General features: G+C 37.5%; 1 protein-coding gene across 3 annotated transcripts in view; it reads right to left on the bottom strand.

The window, feature by feature from the left end:
• Nucleotides 1-22,161, bottom strand: part of PPP2R5C (protein phosphatase 2 regulatory subunit B'gamma) — a 72,871-nt gene that overhangs the window by 22,140 nt on the left and 28,570 nt on the right. For 2 of the 3 annotated variants that reach the window (XM_009101739.3, XM_050974828.1), the window contains one exon: nucleotides 1,803-2,002. In XM_009101739.3, the coding sequence (XP_009099987.1) occupies nucleotides 1,803-2,002 (200 nt within the window). Of the gene's footprint in view, nucleotides 1-1,802; nucleotides 2,003-21,593; nucleotides 21,718-22,161 lie in introns of all 3 variants that reach the window. The other variant, XM_009101740.4, reaches the window with a different exon arrangement.

Here is a 22,161-nt window from a genome sequence, read left to right as displayed (position 1 = left end):
TACATGCCTGAAGGAAAGATCATAACACTACTGGAGAAAGTATACAGTTGTTTCAACAAATGAGCAAAGGAGAAATAAAACCCGATCTGAATTTAAATGCAAAATACCAGTCCAGGTGCCTTCACTGACCAGTGTTTCTCACAGTGCTGTGTAAAACCAATGTAAGGGAACTCCATACCCTTCAGACCCTTGCAGACAAAAAGCATTTTAATGTCACCAAAAGAATTTTCAATCACTGCCCACTACCAGTAAAACACTGGCAACCAAGATAGCAGCCAAATTCTGCTGCAAGGTTTGTTCAACTGACCAAAGTGCAGACTTGGTTATCATTGGGTACACCTGAAAAGAAAGAAAATGTACATTCTCCTTAGTCAAATGTACTCTGGCCATAACTGTTTGGGGGAGAAAGACACTGCAGGCATAGAAAGCACAAGCAATGAACTATGGGCAGTTAAGAACTCTTGCACAGAGCAAGCACCAATGTCTGACACTGGTATTCAAGAACTCATCATGAACTCCACTTTACCCAAAGAAAGCCTCAGCAAGCTTATTCTCTTTCATATCTCTCTTTTCAAAAGTGCCAAGTACTGCCAAAGAAGCAATCAATTAGGAAAAAAACCCCAGAGATATAAATAAATTATCAAAACATGGGAAAAGACACGATCCCACATCTCCTCATTAACTGTCCTCAATGCTTTGGGTACATGTTTGACATCCAGAGTTATGTGTAATCCTCATATTCTGAGAAGTTCTCATGGAAATAACTTCTGTCTCAGTAAACACTTATGGTTGATTTAGATAATATACATCATAAACAACGTCCTACATACTATAAATCCTTAAAATCTTTGAAGAAGCTTCAAAGTCTCTGATTTGTAGGAGAATTACTAAATTTGAAGTTTATATTCATGTTAAAGAAGGACTCTTTTCTCAACCCATTGAAAATTCACCCTAAGTTATAAAGCCTTGGGAAACATTATCCTGTTACACACAGCCAAGAGCTTCTTGCAGGGTTAGTAGTTAGCAATTTCAAAATATGCCTTCTGTTCTCAGGGTGTTGTAGACAACAGCTACAGACCTCAACCCAACTGCTACTCCAAGCCACTGGTGTCTGTTCACCATCATGACGAGAGCTGAAAGACTCTGCTGTAATTTCATGGCCTCCTCCTCTGGAGAGGACTTGCAGACAACAGAAAAATAAGCTAAGCCGAGCTAGCCAGGATTTGGATATTGAGAAGGGAGGGACAAGGCAGGTCTGAATGCTCAACTTGCTCTAGCAGAAACCCCATCTGCCATCCTGTGTGCTTAATAAAGTCTGACTCTCATTCTCACCTCTGAACACAGAATAAAGTCAGTCTTTGGTACTGAACAGGATTACAGGTGTCAAGCTTGCACATGTGATCTTGATTCTAACCTTCCAATTTTTTAAAATTTCAATTTTACAGTTTACATGTTTTTAAACAGTTTTGTGTGTGTATATATATATATATATATGTATGTATGTATGTATGTATGTATGCATGCATTTAACTTCCCTCCTTTCTATTTTTTAAATACAAGATTTTGTTTTTACCAACTTCACCCATCATCTAATTCTGCTTCATATACGTGTCTAGTTTCTGTCTTACAAAAAAGAAAAATCAACACTGGCAATAAAATTAACAATAAAATTTCAAAGTCCTGTTATTCTTTTGCAGATGTACAAACATAGCTGATCTTTTCTGAAGATTTCATCAAAATTTCTTCAGATAAATTGATACAGCTGAAGAAGCAACACTGAATCATAAAGCAGGAACACTTACCATATGTACTACTTCCGGGTAAATAGGTTCTGTAATCACATTGCGATTGTGTGTGATATATTCTACCATTTCACTTAAAGCTGCTCGTTTTACTTCCTTCCACTTTAGGTCACTTAGTGGATCAGAAACAAAGTCAAAAAGTACACAACATTGTCGTAACTTCTGGATAAAAAGCTTTTCTTGATCCGCTGGAGGAACATCTGAAAAGTGAAAATAATTATACAATGTTTAAATTATACTGTAGAGGATTCACTGCCCTCCCCATTCTTACTTTGTGAAACACAGGTATAGAAGTGTTTAAGATTACAAGCCAACTATCTAAATCTTCACACAATTTTCAGGAATATCCTTTTTCCAGAGTATGAACCCCACTGAAATACTCTGTACATATCAGGATGATTTAAAAAATTGCAAGAGTGATGCATAACTTGCCCTTGCCAGACACTGCATGGAAAAAATACATATTTGAAGAACTGCCTACATATGCTTTGTGTTTTGCCTAAGTAATCCCATAAGCCATTAAAATGACAGATATATGAGAGATTACAAATTATACCTAGCAAAAACTTCCAGGATCAGGACTTAAATATCTAGGAAATACTAGGTAACTGGCCAGAGGTAAAGAAAGCAATACCATGTTTTGACTGCAGCAAAAACTTGGGTCCAATTAAATGTCCACATGATTACAGCACGAAGCTTAAGAAATGAAATGTAAACACACCACAGAGAGTATGCCTAAGTTTATACCACAACACATTTTATGTTTCTGCATAATGACTTTTTTATTGTTAGATATGAACTACTAAGGCAGCAATAGCATATTAAAAAATAGGACTAGAGTGACTTCCTAAATAGTTCTGCAATTTACTCCCACTTCTTCCAGCTGATGAGCTTTTCTTTTTCCTTAGAGTTATCATAAAATACTAAGAATTTTCCTACACAAGCAGCAACAGCTACCATCCAAGTATTTCAAGCGGTATTACTGAATACAAGCTCATGTGTATGTACAATCTAATTAACTGAACGTGCAACAGATCTACAGTCCAGTTGTTTAAATAGCAGTTCCTCTCCTTATAAGTGCCTGAAAACTTCCTATGATAACAAAGCTTCTCTTGAAGAGAAGCTGCTTTCCAAAGTATTTTTGATTTAATAAATCTAGAAGACTTATTTGGTTTAAAACAGTTGGCAATTTTTTAAAGTTACTTGCACCTAATTGCTCTGAAGAATCATTCCAGTAAGAAAACACTGCATAGTAATAGCCCTGAAGAACATACAGAAAAAAACCCCACAGCCAGTTAGACTTTAGTGTCACCAAGACACCTGTGATAGTGCAGACTTCTAGAAGTAGAAAGAAGGTGCTAGGTAACAGGTGTCCCTGTGCAGAGCAACAACTTTCTGACAAATAAACCAAAATTCCTGTGGAGTGTTGTGAACAAAGACACACAAATTTTGTATATGAATACCCATGGCTTTTTTTTATTTGAATTAAAAAGTAATGAGTGATTTCTCCTGAGAAAATACCAGAAAAGTAATTAATTGAGAAGTCTGAATACCAAAGAAAATACCAAAAAAGTAATTAATTGAGAAGTCTGAATACTGAAAACCAGCCAAATTTATAACCTGAATGTAAAAAGTTTCAGGCATACAAAGTGGTTGGAGTGGTCACCTTTCCCCCATTAACTGTGAAATGGAGAACGGTTCAACCTGAAGCATAACAACAGTTACACTTACAGATACTGTGCTATGAATGCATACTCCACAAAATCCAAAACCTAAATACAGACTATAATTACACAAATAATGGACATACAATTACAGTGATTACAGAACACTAACCTTAAAGAGAGGAAGCATTAAAGATTAATTACCACTAATAGTGAAAGTTAAAGACTGAAAACTAAGAAGATCAAGAAACACCCTCAGCTAGGCAAGCCACATCCTTTGCCATTTATTCTGAGGTGGCTTAACTATTTTAAGTACCTCAGTCATCCTCATTATTTGAGAGATCCTCTTTATACAGACTGAGAACCACACATATATCTAACAAACTGTGTTTTGTTTATTTGGGTGAGACACAACCGCCTCCTTTAGGAGTATTCATCCACAGCTTTCAAGTGTTTGGACCTCACATCTCTTCTAGTACTTTGTCTGGAGTAGCTGCCTTGAAATCAGGATCATCCCTGCTTTTAAGGTCTGAAGGGATGATACCAAGCATGATTCAGCATGATACCAAGCAGAAGGTGGTTAAGAATAGCCCATAATTTTTGTGCAGAGCATGTGTGCACACCTGCAGAGCAACTCTGGGGACACCCAGTAAGTCATTTATCCTCAGACATTTGCCAGGGACTATCTGGTTATGTTCTTTCAGTTAACTCCATGCCGATTTCTAAATCACCTTCCAGTTTAATTAAGCGATAACCCCTCACTTCCATTTGCCTAATTAACTGGCATATTTGAAGAGAATGCCATTAGGGAAAAAAATTCCCTACTTGAGCAACTCTGGTGCTCCATTCTCTGATGACTGTGGGAAGATCATAATTATTCAGAAGCTACTCCTTAAAATTACACCAGAACTGATACTTAAGAGCTATTCACTAAGCAAAGTTTTTTTTAAAAAACCCCAAACACCATCATTCCCAACCAAACCAAACCAAAACCCCATATATTCTGCTCCCCTTCCCAACTGGTAGCAATGGTTTACATAATTTTCACAGGACTTGCTTCTGAACAGTAGGAGCAGAATAATCTTTTTTATTCACATCGAACACTTATCCCTCTCAGTACTCGTATCTGAAATTAGTACTATTTTTGCTCTTCTGCTGGAACAGGAGTACTGTTTGTTGTAATCCCAAAGAAGGTCAGTCTTACATTTGGGCTGAATGTCCATCAGTTCCTGACATAGCTTTAAACAAATTTGTTATGGCATATTTTATGCCTAAGCCTGCATAATTTATCCATTTATTCTACTGTCCTTTTTGTAAGAGAGAAATATACACTGGAAAAAGTATCAAAAGATGACAGGTATTATGAGAGCAAGGTACATCACTGGGACAGAGGGATCAGCTTTTTGTCTTGTTTGGGTTGTCCAGAGGTTTTCTCCCTTATGATCACAGGGTAATTGTGGGATCAAGTCATACAACCTACAGATATGCAAGCTCTGCCCCTTCTATTTTAACAGTATCAATACAGAAACAGCTATTCAGTATAAAATTTTCAACACCATCTTAGCCTGTGGCATTGCCAGATTTTCTGTATACTGATGAGTATAAAATAAGATACTTTCTACTTTATAACTGATACTAGCTGTGCTTGTATTATCAGATTAACTAGACCAGTATCTTACTCTGAAAGGCACCACTTCCAGTCTGTATTTCCCTTCAAAACAGCCAGGTAAAGATCTGAGGTACACAGCTACCAAGTGCCTTAGTAGAACACAAATAATTGGCTGGAAAAGCTTAAATTCAAACAATGAACTCAGTACGGAAACAGATTCTTTGGAAGCTTCAGGCATGTCTTCAGTAATTCCTACTGTGAGTTCACTGCAAACAGACTTCACACTGGTAGCTGTCCTCGTCCTTGAGTGTTTCTCAGCCAGGATGTGGTTCTGGTCTGCACCCAGAAGCTACCACCCCCACCCTTTCTTTTGTAATGTACAGACCAGCTAAAGAACTATAACCTGTGAATATTCTAACAAAGCAAGATGTCTTCATACTAAAACAAAGTTTTCCTGGTTTTTAAGAAAATTAGCTAAAGTAAAAAAAAAAAAAAAAAAAAAAGAAGAAAACACTGAAGTTTCTGTTTTTAGTGCCTGAGCTTTAGGACTGTGGAGATCTTACTGATTTCTCAATTATATTTTTTATGTTCCTTAAATCTAAAAGTTGTATTTTTAGTCATGTATTGTAACTGTGACATCACTGGGCACTGATGACAGATCCATCCCTACCTTTTTCACTGAAGCCCATTTTTCTGTGACAACAGTATAATATAATAGCTGCTGAAAGGAGGACAAAAGGCAAAGCAGGGTAAATGGGTGACCCAGAGATGTCACATGAAACAGCTGATTTCTAGTACAGATTTGAACTGAAAAAAGGTTGAATTTCACATTTTAGGTCATATTCTGACATAGAAAAGAGCTGATGCAATTCCTACCACAAAACACAATTTGTGGCCAGTAAAACACACTATCTTACATCATTTTAAAAGCAGAAAAAAAGAGATATGGTTGACAATTTGCAAAAAAATACATTCAGAAGACAAAATTCATTTCAGTTGTGTGAATACTTTTTTACTCATATATAAAAGCTTAGCACAGGTACCAGATTTGGTTGGCTGACAGGTCCCTATTTCACTGAAAGAGAAGTAGCTCCTTTTTCCTAGAAGGCCACAGAACAGAAGACAAACTAAACATCATAAGCTGAAAGTAAATGCTTCTATAATACACTGGCGTAGAGTGAAAGCCCAAGTATGCAGACGATGCCTGCTTGCAAATAGACAAAACATCTCATGAAACATGTCAGCAACCCTAATGAAAGACTAGAATTGTCAATGATTTGGAAAAACAACATTTAATTGTCAAGTAGAGTGCTACCCAGAGGATATCCCTAAATTTATTGGTCACATGGCCCCTTCTGCTAGTCAAAAGTATTAGTGCATTTTACATTTGATGTTCAATGGCAAAAAAAAGCAGCATTAAAGCTTTATTGAAGCTTTGTAAGATGCCCTATAGAGTTGCACTTCAACAAAGGGACTCTAGTATCTTGCAATGTTCTCCTGAAACACTTCAGTTGACAATACCACAAAGAATAGAGTTCAGTGCCTTGAGTAAGAGAAATGGAAATTGCCAGACACAAAGGCAGAGAAACTACAAAATATGGAAAGGAGAACATAATCGGTCAAAACATAGGATTACCAGAATACTTTTTCCAAAACTAGGGATCAAGTCCTTAAAAATGAGATTAATTAGAAAAAAATAGAAAGAATGTAAAAAAAGCTGAACCAACATTTGATAAAATTCCATTTAAAATATTTACCTTATTTTAAAATTGTGTAATGACCATCCTAATTCAAAGCAAGAAACACTATTCTGCAATGATTTTTACTGCATTTCTATTATGTGATTTATAGTTTTCAGTGACTGTACTGAAATCATGATGACAGTGATTAACACTAATTAAAGATGACAGTGTCCCATTAACAGAATTCTATCCTACCACATGATATTGGAGATAAGTGGTTGGCACAAGGAAAAAAACTTCCAATTCATGCATGGACAAATTTAATTAAAGCTATTTCTTCTAGCAGCATATAAAAATAAACTCAAGGAATACCAGAAAGTACTAAAATTATACACAATACATTTTATACTATAACTAGCAACTAGTAGTGGTAGTTTAGACTGCAGCTGGAGATAACTCAAAGCAGGCAAGATGTTGTATGAATACACTGGACTAACAAATACATAGAAAATACTGCTGTTTATACTGTTTTATTTATTGACCCTGCAGAAACATTTCTTTGCCAAAAGCAATGCTTAAAACAAGGAAAATGACCACAGTTACCAAAACACCACAGAAACACTCATGGAAAAACAGAGTGCTAGTACTAAGCTCAAGAGAGCACCACGTAGAAACATTTAAAGTGACCCAGCAGAGGAACAAATTTCTGCTCTTAAACTCACCATTGAAGATTAAGGGATGTACATGTCAGTGTTGTAAAGTGTCACAAAGAATACAAGCTTAATCTAAAAGAATTGTAAGTTTAAGGTCCTTCTCCAACTACTATGTATGAGACCCGTATACATTCCTGTTTTGTTTTTTTTTTAAACACTTCAGATATTTCTCATCAGAAACAGGACACTGAAGAGCAAACAGACTTTGTCTCATCTACAAGTTCATGACTCCCAAACAACTCTTGATCAGTAATCAAAAATATTTTACAGGCACTTGGAGCTTCTGTAAGGATTACAAGGAAACACTTAACTACTCCAACCAGCTGTTATCAAAGAAAAGGTGTTTTGTTCAAGTCCAGCTATAAGGTGAGCTGAGAACAGCAGGTGGGTGCATAGGGGAAGTTTCCAGCCTCAGGCACTGCTTGGACAGTGAACCAAAACTTCCAAAGTGTGTCCTTCATTGCATCAGCTGCCCTGCTGCAGCCCTGTGACGTTCAGCACCTGCTCAGGTACTCCAGAGACATGGGAATGAGACCTAGCTGCAATTACAGGATAATGCCCACTCTTCTGCATTCAAGGAATTGAGTTGCTGCCAGAAATACCATTTGGCTGTTCTTCAGATAACAGAAATTCATAACTGGAAAAAACCCTGCCTTTAATTTCCCTGTAATTGAAGAAATTACACTGTTCCTATCTGCCAGTGTTTCACATTTTCACCTGAAAAGCTGACACCCAAAATGTGATAGACACACAAAATATAATTACTTCCTTAAATACTGAGAGGAAATAAGGTTTAAAACAAAAATTAAAACTTAAAAAATTATAAATATATGGAACATTTTCTACCTAAATTTAAAAAGCAAGTGCCTTTTATTTCATTTTCAAATAGTTTAATTTTTGGACACATCAAAATACTCCATTTAATTTAAAGATGTCTTCTTTCCATCAAACAGTTATGTTTATTAACAGGCATTCAAACTTTATATTTTAATAAAGCAACAGCACTGATATTGTTTCTATGCCAATCTGCAGCCGGGATCAAGCTGTAACTCCACTTACAATGAAAAAGTTATTTCACCTGTGACAGCTTGCGTATGAAAATAGTCTCAATCATGTGTCCAGCTCTGGCATCCCTGACACAGGAAGGACAGGGACCTGCTGGGTGAGTCCAGAGAAGGGATGAAGATGCTCAGAGGGCTGGAGCACCTCATCTGTCAAAACAGGCCGTAGAAGCTGGGGTTCTTCTGTACTAAGAGTAGTCTGGGGAGAGTTTATAGTGCCTTCTAATGTGTAAAGAGGCTACAAGGGACCTGGGGAGAGACTTTTTACAAGGGAATGGAGTGATAGGACAAGGGGTAATGGCTTTAAACTGACAGAAGGCAGGTTTGGTGTAGTAGACATTAGAAAAATTCTTTACTGAGAGGGTGGTGAGACACTGGAAGAGGTACATCCCTGGAAGTGTTCAAGGCCAGGTTAGATGGGATCTGAGCAACCCAGTCTGCTGGAAGGTCTCCCAACCCATAGCAGAGAGCCTGGAACTGGATGTTCTCTAAAGTCCCTTCCAATCTAAACCATTTTATGATACAGAAGTGGGGAGAGGAAGGTTAACAGCAACATGTTGGAATTCATTAAGGTACATAGCATTTAAGATTTTTGGTGTCTACATAAAGAAATCTCTTGGCTAAATTTTAATTCAAAAGAGTGGCTTTTCATTTGATTATGAGGCTTTTAAAGTAATATATTTTTTTCATGTAATGAAAAAAAAAAGGCTATTAGAATCATATAAGCTATTACCAGACTAATTAAACAGCAACTGAAAAAAAGAAAGAGGAAAAAACAAAAGACAGCACTCAAGAATCCTACAGTTTAAACAAGCCCGAAAGGAATGGGAAGCACATGTTTTGTCAGTCCCAGAGTGAAGCTCAAAGCAGGTGCTTTACAACACTAATCCCCTCTGAAATCTCCAGTCATTGGGGAATCCAGCACTGGTGGCAGCTACCTCCTGACAGAGATTACACCGTGGTTTTGAGGATAGAGGAACTAAGTAATGACATTTAGCTGTCAAAGATTTAAGATGGGAGATTTTAAGGACTGATTAATAACAAAATAGCAAAAAAGATCTGCTGTCATTTTAAACTATTTGGCATAATTTTTACATACTAAACATCCTGAGGCACTGAAATTACTGCCAGTAACTTTATTCCAGGTGTAAATCATAAGTCTAATGATGATAAGGGTAGATCAACAGTGAATAATATGCACACCATATTATCTAACGATTGTTCCAAAGCAGACCAATGCCACTCTGAACCAAGAGCTTGCTTTAAAAGACTTTTATCAGAAGTCAACTGCTTTATTAGAAGCCATGTGAAATTTTTAAAAACCTTAAGAGGACATTTGTAATATGGTTAGGAGAAATAAGGATTTTTACACAATATTAAAACATTTAAAAACAGAAAGTGAAAAGTAAAAGCGATAACTGCATAAATATTTTAAAGGCAATGTAGAATAAAGAGGAAAACAGGAATGCTTATACAGGAAATGACATGTGAAACAAGCTGAAATGGGCTTGAACTAATGAAATGGAAATGCTACCTGAAAATTAGGGAGAAAAATGGCAAGGAGGATAATCAAACAGACAATGGAAGAAAAAAGTGTCTGAACAAGGGAAGGAGACAAACCAAACAAAGAACTCTCAGTAAAGCTTTTTGGCACACATACAGTTAATATGACAGCAAATCTCACTTTTAAACACAAAACACTAAGAGAAAACCCCTAAATTTCATAGCCATTAGAGTGTACTTGAATCCACTCTCAAGTTACCCAACATCTTCACATGTGCTCGAAAACTTTAAAATGGTTTTTAAATATACGTAACAGTCTGTCTGAGAAAATGAAGCCCTACTGTTGTGAGATCAGACCTCAATTATATCTGTAACATAACTGAAGTGTGTGGTGTAAGTCAGAAGATTTGTATTAAGTAAACTGAAGAAACAGAAACCTGAATAAACTCCGCCACTTTGGACACTTGGATGAAGTAAGAATCAGGTAATCAAGCCTACCCATCTGTTGTAAGCAAATGCACTGTTTCCTTAAACACACCCAAACTCCACACAGCAACCCCTAATTTTAGTCAGAGGCTGATCTGAGCCTGAGTAACTTGTCAGTCAAGAGTACCTGTCACACATCCATGATAAATACAATTCAAAGAACACTCAACTGCCAAAATGTAAAATAAGTCAGTTCCTTCTCCAGAGCCTGTCAGACTGCCTCCCCCTCTCCTCACTCCCTGTACATTTTCTAAACCTGTGGGCTGCCGCCTGCTTTCTGCTGGATGCTGCTGAACGCCAAAATTGGTGAATTTAACGATGACACTTAGAATAATCATTAACAGATATCACAAGTTGGGTCTTGTGTAGGCTTAGAAATAGATTACACAATAGATTACAAAGCAGGAAGGAAAGCTCCCCCCAGGTTTTCTGTGATCAAATTTGATGTGTTTCACACTCCAATGCAACCTAAAGCAAATACCCAGTCCCCATGCAGGAGCTCTGGTTAAAGTTGTAAGCACATCCTTGCTTGTCTGAAGCAAACACTTATTTTGAAATTAACAAAAACTTTCATAAACCTTCCTTGAGGACAACCCTGGTTTAGTTTTATAAATTCTCCACTCTATTTAAAACTAGAAATAGGAAGGGTAAGTCTTTTTTCATAGGAAGAGCTTAAAAAGCACAGGTCACACTGAGCCTGAGATGCCAACTCAGGTCCTGAATGGCTGATCAACGTCTAAATCATCTCAAATTGTCACACATCATTATAAGATATGCAAAAGCATATTCACCAGAAATCAACAGGGCTTTTGTGGTTTTCTTGAGAGCAATTTCTTAATAGACTTCAGTAGACTGCAAGCCTATCTGTAGTACAGGGTGTTTTTTGTATCTATTTGGGGTTTTTTTGGGGGGGTGGGGTAGGGTTTTTCTTTGGTCAGTTTGGGTTTTTTCTTATTTGATTGTTTGGGATTTTTTTTTTTTTTTTTTGGGGGGTTTGATTTTTTGTATCCACTGGGAAAAAACCTCCGATTGAGTACATAATTCTCCTCAATGATCAAGCAGCACACAAATAATGATTTGGTAAGAAAATAAAGAAATATATTTAGAACTAGGTCAGTAAAGTGCTTAGCAGTCAATGCTGGCCATGTCAAATGCTAAGAGCAATTATGATCAGTTCTCTGTTAGGAAATAAAAAATACTTTCTAGCAATGAAAGTTTTGACTCAAACAAAGTAGTGAGCCAAATATGGCCATTTAAATATACATGCTTTCAACATCTAAGACTGAATACACAATATACCTGCATGTTTTTCATTAAGTGCATAATGGTTTCCTATTTAACCCAAAAATTATTCCTGCATAATCAAACATTTTCCTCACATCACAGTTGTCTGAAAACACGCACATTTGCTTCACCAGATGTCTTCAGTCTCTGGTCAAACTAATCTCCAGTCTCACAAAGGAATTCTAGCAAGAACTGAAAATATACCTATAAGCAAAAGTGCCCTTATTGCTTAACTGCCAGAAAAGCTGATATTCTGCTGATAATTTCCACCCCTCTCACACAGGAGAAAGAGTGAACTGCAGTACGGAATACATTTAAATTGGAGCCTCCAAGAAATCTGTAAACTTACAGGGCACAAACAAGTTGATTGGCTGTATTAACTCTGAATCCAAGACTGACTCCCTACTACATGTCCAGAAGTCCTGGACATGTTAAGACATCTCACTCCCACCACATTTTTTCAAAATATTATTATATTTACATTAGATATATATATATTTATATTATTATATTTAAATATCATTATTACATTTACACTTTCCCTTTAACAGAAGATTTAATGTGCAATGAAAGCAACTTGTGCTAATTTCTTCCATTTAACTACAAGCTTTGAAATGTTTTGTTCCTTAAGATACATTAATGATTACTGAGTTTCCAACAATATGAAATAAGAAAAGTTATGCAGTGAAACATTCGCTCAAAATTTTGCTTTTGAGAGGATGTGTAATATTCTGACTCAAAAGTCATAAAAATCTTAATTTTGTACTGGGACAAGAACAAATCAGTTTTATTGCATGCAAACAACTTTAAGACAGTCCTCAAAAAAACTCTGGGGATCAATTTTTGGATTTTAAGGCACTTTATACAAATTAGATGTAACAGGAGCAAGAAATATAAAAATATTCTGGGAATAGGTTAGAAGAAAGGTTCCATTGTTACAACTTATTTGCTTTAATAATTTTGTTCAAGTTTTCTTTCCAACATGACTTGAATGAACACAGGACACCTTTGAAACATCACGGACACTGTTATACGTTCACTTGAAACATTAAAGCAGTAACAGAATTTGGTTCTAGAGTCTGGGTGAAGCCACACAGCTGGTAGATTTAATCCAAAATGCAAATTAAAAACCTTCCATAAAAATCTTTAAAATGAAAAGTGCTTCAAATTGGTAGACTTCTACAATTAGAAAAGTCCCAAATGAACAATTTTAAAATTAGTTTTTAAATTTTACACTTCATGTATAATTTTTTCTTCATGAAATTCAGATTGTTATCAGAAACAAGAGCAACTGTCACTTCCACTACTGATAACAAGGCAGAGTCAGATTCCACTCCTAAGTTTAACTATACTTTTATTAAGGAAATCTGAATTGGCAAGTTATAGCAGAAATGGTTTGTATGCTCATTATGTGGAATTGATTAAAGGATGTGCAGATGTGGCTTTAAAACATCATGCACTCCAAGTGCCATTTATCTCAGTTTCATCACTTTAGACAGGATGGTGCATACAGAGGACAGCTCTGTGAGGCTGCTGAGACTCTGCTTTACCTGTATGAGGTGTCCACCCCAGCACAAAGGTTAGAGCACAAAAGCCACCTCCCTCAGATGAACATCTTGTCTACATGAGATGCAAATAACGCTGTATCTACTAAATATTGCTGGTACTCACTTAATCTGTGTGGTTTACAGTGCAGTTTCAGTAGCTAATTATTTGACAGCACATGTAATTAATTTTACAGAAGTCTCAATTAATTATCAGAAGCTTCAAACAGAAATGGAAATAAAAATTTTTCACAGAAACAGATGATACTTAATTTTTACCTTAAAATGTCTTTCACAGCAACCATAACAAAACAGTATGAATAAAAATTGGAGGGCATCCATTTTTGCTTCCTTGAAAGGGCATGCACATTACTCCATGAGTCAGTAAAAGTAATGTAAAAATTCCAGCTGACTACCTTCCTACAATTTCATGGTATTTTTAGCTCAACAAAAAGTCCCCTCTAGAGACACTTTACAGTCATGCCCTCAGATATTTCCCATGCAGTGTGAACACTTAACATCCTCACTGTTTCCAGCAGGAGAACTCGTACATACACTCTCCATATTGGCAAGGTGTCTATACAAAGGTAAAAACAACCCAAAAACGTCAAGAAAGGAGGAGTGACAGAGAACAAAGAGTAAAGGCAGTAGCAAGGTAAAATACACTCTCTGATAGAAAGTGCTGCATGGTAAGTGGAGAGTTGATAAGCATGTTACCATGTTAAAGGCAGCAGGAATAATAACTAAATAACCTCCTTTAAATCTGCTTTTGGTCAAATATTAAAACCACTCTGCATGAGTTTCTTTAGTAGATACATTAAAAAACCATTGGTCTGTATCTGGCAATGTCTGAATGTCCTTCCAAAAGATCTAGCAGAACAGTACAAGAAGTAATACAACAACAGAGCCATTTGTACCAATATCAGTCCTTTGATAATTCAGGTGATTATCTAATACTAACATATGAAACTTTTCATAATTTGATATATACAAGAGGCCTAGGTTCATTAAGAACAGAACTGCTGCTTGTCCTTGAGGAAGATGGCCTTGGTTCTATTTTTTGAGGCAACACTTTTAGAAAGGAACAGTGGATGGGTTTCAAAGCTAACAATTAAGTGTAGAAGTCATTAAGCAATGTTAAACAGCAGCAGACTCAGAATTTACTAGGAGAAGCTGGAAACTTTTGGCAAGATGGATGACTATGAGCTCCAGGAGTCAGGCCATGTACCTATAGAGTCCAAGTGGATTGGCAGGAACATAACAGTCCAAACACAAGGTTGATACCTGTTCTCACCCCTTCAGGTTACCAAATCATAATTGGCTCATGGGGGAGAAAAGGGAAGAACAAGCATTTTCATCTCCTTTAAATCTCAACTGAGGTTTACCCATTAGATCAAAACCCAATAACAACTATAACCTGCAAGCAGGATAGAAGGTGCATGCTGATATGGGAAATTCCATTTATTGGACTGGAAAGACTAAAAAAGTTTTGAAGGTCTTTTGCATGGAAATATTTCCACAAAGGTACAAACAAACCTTCCATTTTAAAATTTAAATTCACTGAGAGATGTTACACAGTTCATCACTACTATGGAAGCATCTCAGAAGAAAATTAAGATGTCTTCTCTATACAGGTTTCCTCCCAGGAAGACTTTGCTCACTTGTTACAAAAAGGAGTGACTGTACCTTAAATATTGACTGAATTTAAATGTGCTAAAGAATTAAAGAAAATTAGGATTTAAATAAACATACGTGCTCAGACCGAGTAAGTTCACCATCCTTAAAATACCTACTTAGGTGGATGGTGCAAGATGCATTCAAAAGTGAAGATTATAGTTACACAGAAAATACAGGGGGAATAAACCAGACTCATTTTCTGCTGCAGAATATACTAAGAGGAAAAAAACAGTATCATGAAATGTGACTTTGAGATTTTTAGGTATGCTTTTATAATCAGAATAGGCTAGTTTCAGAGTATAATAAAATATTATTATCATCCCCAAAAAGGCAAACTCAGCACATGTAAAGGAAATTACACTTGAAACGCATCAAGTTCTTGGAAAGTATTAGAAATTTGGTAAGTGACAATTATCCTGGGATTTCTGTATTTTTAACATCATGTTGTTATAATGCAGGAAGATTACTACAAACATGTTGTAAGGATGTGTTACAAATGACACTGTTCAACATTTTCATAAACACCACAGAAGATGAATAGCAAGGTCGCACAGTTTGTTAAAAGCTGTACTCATTGTCAATTCAAACTTGTCAAAAAAGGCTAGAGAAAAATCTCACAGTACTGAGCAAGTTAATTTAACCTATTAGATGTTTCCAAAAGCTGATAAATGTAAAGAAATGTGCGTGAAATAGCTGCCTGTGTACATTTATTAATTCTATCTTATTCAGAAGGTATGGAGTGCTGCTGAGCTTCTAACTGAAAATTTAGAAACAAATAAAACATTCTTTTACCATGCCAATGTTTTTAATACTGCATGCAGCTCCAGTCATCCATCTTTAAGAGTTTGCTAAAACATGGTAAGAATAATTTAAAACACCATTAACACCAAAAACTTTGAATTAACAAAAGTAAAAGTACTACTAATAGGCAGGCTAGCACCAAGTATTAAAATGTTTGCCTTAGTAACTAAAAAGAAAAGAAGGAGCATAAACAGAGTTTACAGTGAGAATACTGTTCTTTGCACCTGAAAAAAACCCCTATGTTTAAATTAATAGTGAACATTTTTATGTTACAGCAAGGACAGTCATTTTTTGGTCCCACAAGAACCAAAGAATGAGAGAATCATAGCATAATTTTCCCCAGAAGGGACAGTCATTTCTGCTAGTCTAATCCCCCACTACATAAACCCAGCTGCTCTCCAGTCAAAGTATCTCCAATTACAGAGATTTCACAGCTCCTTCTGGAATCTTGTTCCAGCTTTTAACCACTTTTATGGTGAAAATATTTTTGCCTTGTGTACAACTGCAATCTTCAGAGTTTGCCAAGTGATATTGGTTACTTCTCATTCACCCACTGTGGATCTGAGAAGAACATGGCTCTGTGCTCTACACCCTGCCATCAGTTAGATGAGGATGAAATCTCCCCTTAACCTTCTTTCCTTTAGGCAAATCAAATCCAGTTCTTTCAGCCTCCTTTGTACATCATGAGGTAAATGGCTGCTGTGTGCTGACTTTGGTCTGCACTATTTCAGAAGAGAGAGCTTTGGGCTCTGCTTCCCACTTAATTACAGAATGGATAATTTTTTTATTCTTCTTTTAGCTCAGACACAATTCCTGCAAAGCAACAGTCTAGCAACAGTTTTTAGCAACCGTGGCTAGATAGAAGTATTTTCAGGTCAATTATTTTTCAAGACAAACACACGATGGATTCTTTCTAAAATGTAAGTGCCAAGCTTTTCTTCTTTAAGATATAAATTGCCCAACTAAACAAAGCTCTTTCACCACCTCTGAGGAACATGCAAATTTCTATCTAAATACTCAGATACTTACATCACAGCAACACTACCACTGACATTTTTTGCCTTGAAGAACACTATGTAAAGGCAGATTCTGAAATACCTTCCATGATTCCTCACACAAGATGAACAAGCAGCCCATAAAAAAATGGACAAAATTAACATAAAATCATCTTTGAAAAAAAGTCAAAGTATCTTCCACAAAATCTAAAGTAACTTAAATAATGACAAGTCAAATCTGTCAAAAAACATTTGCTGTTCTGGAAGGCAAAGGAGAAGGATGGACAATGAGATATATGAAACATGCTATGGCCTACATGAAGCATCAGTTTGAGTTAACATAGTATCACAGGGTGTTCTCACCCTTCTTCCCACACAATTTTCAGTATGTCTTGCAAAACATCTTGAAAAAAACTTTTGAAAAGCATGAACAGACATTACCAGTTCCAGCCAGTCAGCAAACAAGACATTAAAGTAACCTTTACATGCTGCTAATTCTGCCATTGCAGATCATAACAGAGTTTTATATGTATTTTGCTCAAAATATGTCTTGAGTTCATGGAGACATTGGCATCTGGGCTACTTCTATGTTCTGACAAAACAATATTAAGGGATTTTTGTCATTTTTGTCATCAACACTGGTATCAACACATTTTTCTAATGAAAAATATCTCCTCCCTCCCTGAGTATTCATATTCTGCCTACAGAATGAATTACTGTTATTTTCTACCTGCTACTACAAGCTGTACTACAGTTATGGTTTTGAATACTCAACATTAAATGAGTATTTAATGGTAACTCTGAAGTCAAGTGACAAACATTTACTGTTTGTCCTAATCTATGCAGCTTTTACAGCTGCTTTCTCTGACTGAAGTGCTGAGATGGAAATCAAACTATTTCCTTTCCCAAGCCTCACCTTGTTTGTGTGGCTCATCCTGTCAGGGCCCTGAACTCACTTCCAACACCCTGGGCCTTTGGCTGCCAGAAGGGCTCCATATGGAGGGATGCATCCTGAAAACACCATCCAGATCTGCTTCCCTCCTTGCTGTAAAAATGCTAAATTCATGATACCTAATCACCCTCTGTGCTGTCTTAATGTCATCTTGACTGCAAGTGGCCTGTTGATGGACAAAGATCCTAAAGGAGCTCTTCATGCAGATATCCCATGATGAGTTCCTTCAGCTGCATTTGTTTCACAAGGTCAAGTCTCTATCCAAAATCAAAACCACAGCAGTTATTCCATGGCTGTAACAGCTGCTTAAACTGAAACTGTAATTTTCCTGGAAACCTTATATCATTCCAATACAAGTAAGTTTTCAGTTGATGATGGCAATAAGTGACAATGAACTCAAGGGCATAATGTTCAGCTACCTTTGTACTCTAGAAAGACCAATGCAGCAGCAGCAGCATAGCTCAGATCCCCAGGAAAGCCTGTTGCTGACTGGAGACTTGCAATTTGAAGTTGCTCACTACCCCAGCAGGCTCCAATGGAGCAAATGTTTTCAGCACAAGCAGATAACATACAGCAATGGTGCCACACCACTTGCATTTAGCGTGGATTAGGCTGTTTTGGTGCTTGTTATTTTCCAACAGTGGGTCAAAAGTCACTTGCATTTCTGATTTCTACACACTGCTCTTGAACAGCTGCCAACAGTCTCCAGCTGTGACAAAGGGCATAGTCTCGAAGTACCTGAATGAAGAAAGGAGAGCAGCTATTCTGACACTGAGCAGGCTCAGCTGACAGTCCTGTGGCTGCTGAACAAGTGCTCAGCGAGAGGGACACCAACCTGGGTAGCAAACACACCAGGATGCACATCAGCGAGGCACATGACAGGACAACCACACAGCTGCAACCCAGCTGAGGCAACAACCAAGGCCACAGGCCTGAGCCTAAAGACAGCTCCTGAATCAAAGGGGAACTCCAACAAACTCAAGCTCTTTCCACAGCACTCTGAGTCAGGATTACATGGCTGTACCATACCCAAGATGAACTTGAGCACTGGCAGCCAAATGAAGTGCTGGAGGATGGGGTATTTGTGACTGTGACACCTCCCATCCTACAAGTACCCACTGCTCCTTCTTTTGGTGATGCTGGAGATAAAAGTGTCAGCAATGGCAGTCAATGAAATTCTGACATTCTTATTTCTTTTTCACAAGACTTTAACATAATTTTTAAATCTTGCATCTTTTTCCAATTGTGTTGTTTAGGTAAAGCTGTAAGCAACCTAGACAACAAAGCTCCTTACAGTTCAGGATACACAGGACAAAGGTTCTGATCGGGCATGACATTGTTGCTTGCTAAAATTTTCCTTTTTATCCTGCAAACATTACATATTTCATATGATCAAGGTACAGAAAGTGCTTTGGAATTAACTTTTAAAGTATTTTTATTTTCAATTAAGTACTAACAGTATAGTCCACAAGGCTTCACATATCTTTTAGAAGCAAGATTGAGTTCATATACGGTACCTACATCACCTCAAAATTCAAAAAATTTTATGGAACTTAAAATTTTATTTTAAGAAATATCTTTTCTAGTTCAACAAACTATACTAGTGCTTATGCCTCTACCCCCTCTCCTTGACCTTGAAGTTTTAGCTCTTACAGTTGCCAACAGGAACACCTACTAGAAATTTAATCCTGTTTTACAACAGATGATGCAAAAGGATAACTGTAAAAGCAGCATGCATTGGGACAAACAGTAATAGTGTGTCATTAGCCTTCAGAATTACCAGCTAATTTTTACTGCCATTAATTTTGTATGTATTGCTCTGAAAGACTTCATTTTGGAAGCATCAGTACTGGCACATCAGCACAGCTGGTGACATGAGGTACACATGAAAAACCCAAAGGAACTTCTGAGGTACACATGAAAAACCCAAAGGAACTTCTGCACACTCCAGGATGTATGAAAGAGATGCTTTGCTCTCCCAGTGTCAAGAAACTCCTCTGGGCTATAATTCCAGAAACCCATTTTATTTCCTGCCACCTGAAAAATGAAAATCAATCAATCTCCTAGTAATTCTTAAATTGCTTACAAGAAACTCTACTCTCATAATCCACTGAAAAACTGTAACCAACCAAACAGAAAAAAAACGATACCACCCAAAAAACCCCTAAACCACAAACACTTTTAATCTCTTCTTTAATACTGTATTATTCAGTGCACCCAAAATGTAGGTCTTGGGAAAGTAAATTTCAGAACAGTTTCTTAAAATCCATGGTTTCCACAATTATGTATTACACTGGAGCAAAGGCAGGATAAGAACTTCAATGACAAGAACCTTGTTATCATATTGAGACAAAGGATTAAGGACAATCATTGCAATATTTCATCATTCTGATTCCAACCTTCATTTGTTTTCCTAACTTGAACCTTTAAAAGATGGTGCTTTTCCCCTTCCAAAAGGCAGCACCTAACTGAAAATTAAGATAATTTGTACAGAGTGAAAAGCAATGGCTTGTCCACAGGTCAGGCAGTTCCATTTATATTCCCTTGACAACGAGCATAGTCCCTATCTGAAATCAAGGGAATTTTACTGCATTTCCTCCCCAGTCAGAGATCAAAATTAGTTTTCTAGAATTTATCCATTGTCACTTCAGACAGAGCAGATTACGGCTCTTTTAAAAGGTAGAGAGAAATCATGATTTTTAAATACATGAACACCCATGTTCCTACTTAAAAGAACGGACTTCTGAACAATTGGGGTTTGTAAACTTCCACAGCAAAATTTTTTCAGTGTATGGAATAATAATGAAAAAAAATTTCTTTCCAGTACTGACATCTAGCCTATGTCAGTGAAAGCTGAGAAGCAAAAGTAATTAAGAATAGTACCAGCTATGTTTCTTGCATATAAATACCATTGTTCAAGATGTGCTCATCCCAGCTAATACATGTTCTGCCTTCATAAAGTTCTAAACCAGACGCACCCTACAGCAGATATTAAAAAAAGGACTGGTTGCTTAAGAGGCAGCTAAAAAAATATACCCAAAACCCCCCAACACAATGCAAAATTTTACTACGTAAAAAAAAAATACAGAATAAGAGATACACACTCGATATTGTACAGAAGTGTCATACCAACATGTATTTTCAAATTATATAAAATTTAATTTGCAATGCACTAATTTTATAAACCCAAAAGAACATATTCCGTGAAGAACTGAACATTCAGAACTGCACAACACGGCAGGCATACAAGAGCTTGCTTGTTAAAGCCAAACCGCATCTCTTCTAGGAAATGCCTTCTAAATACATAAAGCATATTTTCATAGTAAGTGTCACATCTCTTTCCCCCCTTCCTCTCTGACACTTCCAATTCTTTTACAAGCTGCAGTGCACTTTAAGGCAGCTCTATCGGAACAATTCAAACAAAAAAAGGCTTTGAAGCACACCAAAGGTTTGCCCTTATTCTCTAGAAACGGTATAGGGATAACTTGGCTCTTCCCTCCCCCTCTCAGTACCTTTCTGGGGTAGTGACTTCACATCCTTTGACATCAGCACAGCTTGGAAGGGGGATGGGAGAGTTACGGCAGAAAGCTGTAAAACCTGCTTTTAACTATGTATGCAATGCCACCATGAATTCTGAAATCTTCCCCAAACACATTTAATAGAAAATAGGTTTTGCTCTTCGCCGGTTTTAGCGCGGCTGTAACAAACCGAGAGGGACTGAGCTACAAAGGACTTCCTGCTCCCTTCTCCGAGCTCCACAATAGCCATTTATTCGCTCGTCAGAGGGTCGCGATTCACTCTCACACGCACAATAACTCACCTCTAATATGCAAAAGGGCCACGGGCTGGAACGGCCCATTGGAATTGGCTGCATCAACCACCATCCTGCTGCCAGCTCTGTTACATGTCAACATCTAGGCTCCAGCAGGAACGGCACTGTATTCCTTAAGGCAAGAAACCAGCCTCCATTTTAGTTTAAAAAAAGACAGAAACTGAAGCGCTCTGCAGCTGGAGGGAACTGGCTGGGGAGTGATGTCAGCGGGCGGGAGGAGCCCCATTGGCCGACGGCAGCAACTTCAAATGACACCGAGGAGGCCGCGAATGAGCGCGGCCGGTGCGGGGCTCCCCCCGCGCCCGCGCCGGCCCCGGCCCCGCGCCGCCCGCGGCAGGGGCGGAGCGGCTGCGGAGATGACGGGTCTGCTGCGTTGGGTTTGGGTTTTTTTTATTATTACCAGGATGATCTCATTGCTGCTGTTGTACCCCCGCCCCCTCGATAATATTCAGTAGCACCTGCTAGAAAGAGCGCATGCAGTTTTATTTTTCCTCTTTCCTTAGCCTTTCCTTCAGTACGGTCTCCCAGAATCATCAAACACAATGTTTAATTTAAC

The sequence above is a fragment of the Serinus canaria genome, chromosome 5 (assembly GCF_022539315.1).
Source record: "Serinus canaria isolate serCan28SL12 chromosome 5, serCan2020, whole genome shotgun sequence".
NCBI lineage: Eukaryota > Metazoa > Chordata > Aves > Passeriformes > Fringillidae > Serinus > Serinus canaria.
The sequence above is the reverse complement of the archived record's forward strand: the minus strand, read 5'-3'. Positions and strand labels throughout refer to the sequence as shown.